Below are 4,892 nucleotides of genomic sequence, written 5' to 3' on the forward strand. Positions count from 1 at the left end.
TAAAAGGAATACTTTTATACCTCCCAATGTTTGCATAGGTCTTAATAATAAGTGGTATGTTTTCACATCTTATTCTAGCTACTATAGGAACTGTGTCTCAAGCAGTCTGTTACCTGTAAGAATCAGCACTATATGTTGTGTAAAAGAGGCATTTAATTATTATTGAATGTATAAATGATACAGAAATGAATGAAGAATAATTAAATAAATCATTAAGGAGTGACTAGTTGTGGGTATATACACACACACACGGATTTTGTTGTTGTTGTTCTTTATTTTTATTTTATTTTATATTTTCCATCACCATTTATCCCATCTATGCTCTTGTCCACCTCCACCCAACCCTCTCCCCCACTGCCATCACCACACTGTGGTCCATGTCCATGAGTTTTCTCTCTCTCTCTCTCTCTTTTTTTTTCTTTCAACCCCTCCATTCCCCCAATACCCCCTCCTAGAGCTGTCATATGTCCCAGCAATTCCAACTTCTGGAAATTTATCCAAAGAAACACAAAACACTAATTTGAGATAATATATGAACCCTGTGGTCATTGCAGCTTTATTTACAAGAGCTAAGATTTGGAAGCAGCCCAAATGTCCATCAGTAGATGAGTGGATAAAGCAGCTATTGTACATTTATGCAATGGAATACTACTCAGCCATAAAAAGGGTATATATATTTTTTATCTTGGGAGAAAATATTTTACCTGTCATGAACTCACATTTCATACAATAAAAGAGACTTTACTAACTTAAAATTGTGATTTCAAATTTTAGGCATATGAAGTGCATGCAGAATTTCCAGGAACCTATTTCTGCCCTCTGATTTTAGTTCAAGTGTGTGCTCCCACCCCTCTTTACCTTATTTCTTGATTCTGCTTCTAATTACCCCTCTTTTTTAGTACATTCAACCTCAGTGACAGAGACATCAACTAAAAATAGAGCGAATTATGTGAACATCAAAATTAGATAATATTCACTGTAATAAATAAGTAAAATAAAATTGATGGAAAAAAATTTGAGGAGACTGTGAACATTACTATCAGCTGTACATTGTTTGTATAAGTAACCTTTAACTATTTATAAACATTTTAAAAATAAGGCCTTTAAGTACAAAATAAGTTTTTAACCTATGGATGCTGAATTCACCATTGTTAGTGCTGGTGTTCCATAAAATGAGTTTTATCAGGGTTTGTTTTTTTTTTGTGTGTTTCTTTTGCTAACACACATAATAAAACTATTGCATCCTAGATTTTACATTTCACATACCAGTATAACTATTTAAATGGATACCTACATAAATAACCCAACTTTTGAGTTTACAAAATTTTTCTACTATACTAGCTCCTAATATTTATTAGTAGAGTTATATTATATACTTAAAATATGTTTCACCAAAACCACTTAAAAATACATATTCTCAATATCAAGATAATTCTTCCTAGTCAAACATAGTTGGTGAGAGATGAGTGTTTAAATTTGCAAATGAATAAAAGAACAAATGAATGAGTAAATGGATGGCCAGGTTGCATTATGAATTGAGAACAGAAGCATCATCTTATTTTTGAAGCTTTATTGAAGGTTGGAGCCCAGTGTTCTGGCAACCAGCTCATGCTCTTAAAACAAGAAGTCCTCTTGTTTCTGCCTCTTGTTACAATATGATTGGCACATCTATCTCATTTGTATATGGATTTATAAATTAGAAAATGCTCTTATTCATATTACCTTGTTTGATAAAGTCATGCATATTTATTTGCCTCCTGAAAACATTCTTTGCCTTCCTGCAGAATCTGTAGGATATACAAAAGCTCAAATAATAATTCATTTTGGCATTTCAATCCCTTATCATTAGAAAAAATGCACTGCAATTGTTTTCATAATGTCAAATGTTATCTTTTGGATTATGCAATGATCAGCTTTATGCTGCAGAAGTTCCTTGTAGCAAAACACAATGGCAATAAAAAAACAGCAGAGAAGATCACTATCCCCTTCATCATCTAAGCGTATGTATGTGTTTACATTATATTCATGATCCACCTTTTTATAGTCTGATGCCAGGGAAATAATTTAGCTCTTTTATTAATCAAGACAAGAGAAAAGGGAGTACACTGCAAAAAATATGGCAGATAAGTTTATAGATGATAAAGTATGTGCCAGGTGCTATAAAATGCAATTAGCAAGAATGTTTGGTGTGGGAAGAACTAAACTAGGAAAATGGAATGTGCTTATATAAAAGAGCCAAATGAATCCAGTGAACATAATCCTGACCATTTGCCACAAGTTAAAGGATTAGTTCTGACCTTCTTTTGAGAAGCTCTGACACAATTTCATTTCCATTAAATCAGAATATTAAAGGACATAACAGATTGATCCAGGTTTAGCAATCTGACCAATAAGGGGACATTGTATTTCTTGTCCCATAATAATTGCAGGTGGGACCAAATAGTATCACTAAATCCATTAGAGAAGACCATGCTTTCCTGCTATTGAGGCCCTAGAGCAGCCTAGCTTTTGTCCTTCCTGAGTTATAGATCTTCAGATTATCTTTGGATGTCATGACATAACTCAGAACCTGATTTTTTGTTTACTTAACTTAACCAAAGTAAATTTTTATTGTGTGCAACAAAAAAAATCTTTATTACACTAAGATATTGGAGATATTTTCTGGAAGCTTAGAGAATGATTTCTGAAAAGAAAAGAATACTTTAACTATAGGCCTTATGTGATGTATAAGGACAAGTCAGGGAGTTTGTTATATAAAATCATTAGCATTTATTATTTGATTAGCTAAGGCATTTATCTAGTAAACAAATATTCATTAAGTTATTTGTATTTTATGGGTCCTCTGGATGTAATGATAAGTTTGGAATCAGAACTAATCCCTGAACATACAGCACTTACATTTTGTCCTGTCTATAGCAAATTGAGACAGAAGAGGCATTGTGTATTATAAAAAAGATACATAAATCCCCTACACTGTTACAGTGACATTCCACTGTTTATTACCTTAATATGCTGAAATAGTCCTCGATGGAAGCTGAGCAGCTCTTTTAGTTTCCTGTTTCCTAGCATTAGGAAGATAGCACTTGGACATATGAATATTTCCAGCTCTATCCAGAGGTTAGGTGTTCTGGAGAATGATCTGCCCAGATTAATTCAGACAACATTCAGTCCATCCTGGACTCCTCTGTTCCTGTTGCTTTGTAGCCCTCGGGTCATTTTGAATGGTTACAGAGCCTTAGTAGTTTCATTCTTATTTGTTTTGTCTTTACCCCATAAACAATGGGGTTCATGGTAGGTGGCACCAGTAAATAGAGGTTTGCCAAGAGAATAAGGGTGTACCCGGGCACATGGCTTCCAAAGCGATGGGTAAAGAATGAAAAGAAGGCCAGAGTATAGAATATCAAAATGACACAGATATGAGCTCCACAGGTTCCAAAGGCCTTTGTGCGGGCTTCCCTAGAAGGTAGTCTAAAGACTGTCCTCAGGATTACCCAGTAGGACAGGGATATGAGAACAAAGTCCAGCCCTGTAGTGAGGAGAGCCGCAGTGAGCCCGTAAATGCTATTAAAGGCAATGCTATTGCAGGCCAACTTGGCAATACCCATGTTCTCACAGTAGGTGTGGCGGATGACATTGCTCCCGCAGAAGTGCAGACGAAGAATGAGGAGGACACCGGGGGTCACTACAGCCACACTTCGAAACACCAGAGCCAAGGCCACCTTGCTAATGAGAGAGCCTGTAAGTAGGGTTGTGTAATGGAGTGGCGCACAGATGGCCACATAGCGGTCAAAAGCCATGGCCAGCAGAACAGCAGATTCAGAGAGGAACAGGGCATGAACGAAAAACATCTGTGTGAGACACTCAGGAAAGGTTGATGGGGAAGGGCCCTGCCAGAAGATGAGAAGCATTTTGGGCACTGTGACAGTACAAAGAAGGACATCATTGAGTGCCAGCATGGCCAGGAAGAAATACATGGGTTCATGGAGGCTCCTGTCCCAGGCCACCACTACCATAACCAGGCCATTGCCTGCCACCGCCAAAAGGTACATGAAGCTGAAAGGGATAGAGATCCAGATTTGGAAGTCTTCTAATCCGGGGACTCCAGTGAGTAGAAAGGCAACGAAGGGGGTGGATGTATAGTTGGATGTTGTTCCAGAGAGGTAGCCAAAGTCTGTTATATGAAAAACAGAGAGAAAAGAATGTAAATAACAGGAGGAAATGAGTATTCCCTCATCCTACTCAAGTCCTAGCCATTAATTTTGGCGTGATGGAGTAGAAGGAGAATAAAATGGCTTGAGAACAATGACTAAATAACTAAACGATTGTGGGCAAACTACCTCTCTTTTATGAGGCATCTTGTTCTCCCTGAAAAAAAATGTTAATCAGAAAAATTAAGAATTGAATCTTTTATTTTTGTAAAGCTAATTGCTATATCCACATAACTTATGTAAATGAATTTTAAACTTTTAACTGAACTATGTATATAGTTTCTGCCTTTCTAACTCCATAATAAATTCTTAAATTGCAAACATAACTTTTTCACTTTTTATAAAACTAGATATAGCACTAGAGAGAATTAATATTTCATTCTGGGATGGACAAATTTAATGGTGGACCGGGTGGTAGACTAATATATATATAACTGGAGCCAGCATGAAGACTCCAATTCCTGTTTCCCATCCTAAGGGTGTAAAATATGTTCACTTGGCCTAATGTTTCTACAATAAAGGAAAAAGTTTCATTCACCTGTCTCTTATTTGAACTCTTAAAGATAATGGTTGAATTAATGTAAAATTTAAACTTTTAATGCATAAGTTGTAATACTAATCACACCTAATAAGTATTAACGCTCAAGGATCATGAATTGGAGTCAAAGAAGACAAAAATTCGGA

General features: G+C 36.1%; 1 protein-coding gene across 1 annotated transcript; it reads right to left on the reverse strand.

Annotated features, from left to right (window-relative positions):
• Window positions 1-3,212: 3,212 nt before the first annotated feature.
• On the reverse strand, window positions 3,213-4,355 carry LOC107538628 (olfactory receptor 52Z1P-like). The gene is made up of 2 exons (XM_016214946.2): window positions 4,338-4,355; window positions 3,213-4,235 (listed from the first exon to the last, which is right to left on the reverse strand). The coding sequence occupies exons 1-2, from the start codon at window positions 4,353-4,355 to the stop codon at window positions 3,213-3,215; spliced, it is 1,041 nt and encodes a 346-aa protein (XP_016070432.2).
• Between the last annotated feature and the right edge of the window lie 537 nt (window positions 4,356-4,892).

Source organism: Miniopterus natalensis, chromosome 11, assembly GCF_054644295.1.
Source record: "Miniopterus natalensis isolate mMinNat1 chromosome 11, mMinNat1.hap1, whole genome shotgun sequence".
NCBI classification, from domain to species: Eukaryota; Metazoa; Chordata; class Mammalia; order Chiroptera; family Miniopteridae; genus Miniopterus; species Miniopterus natalensis.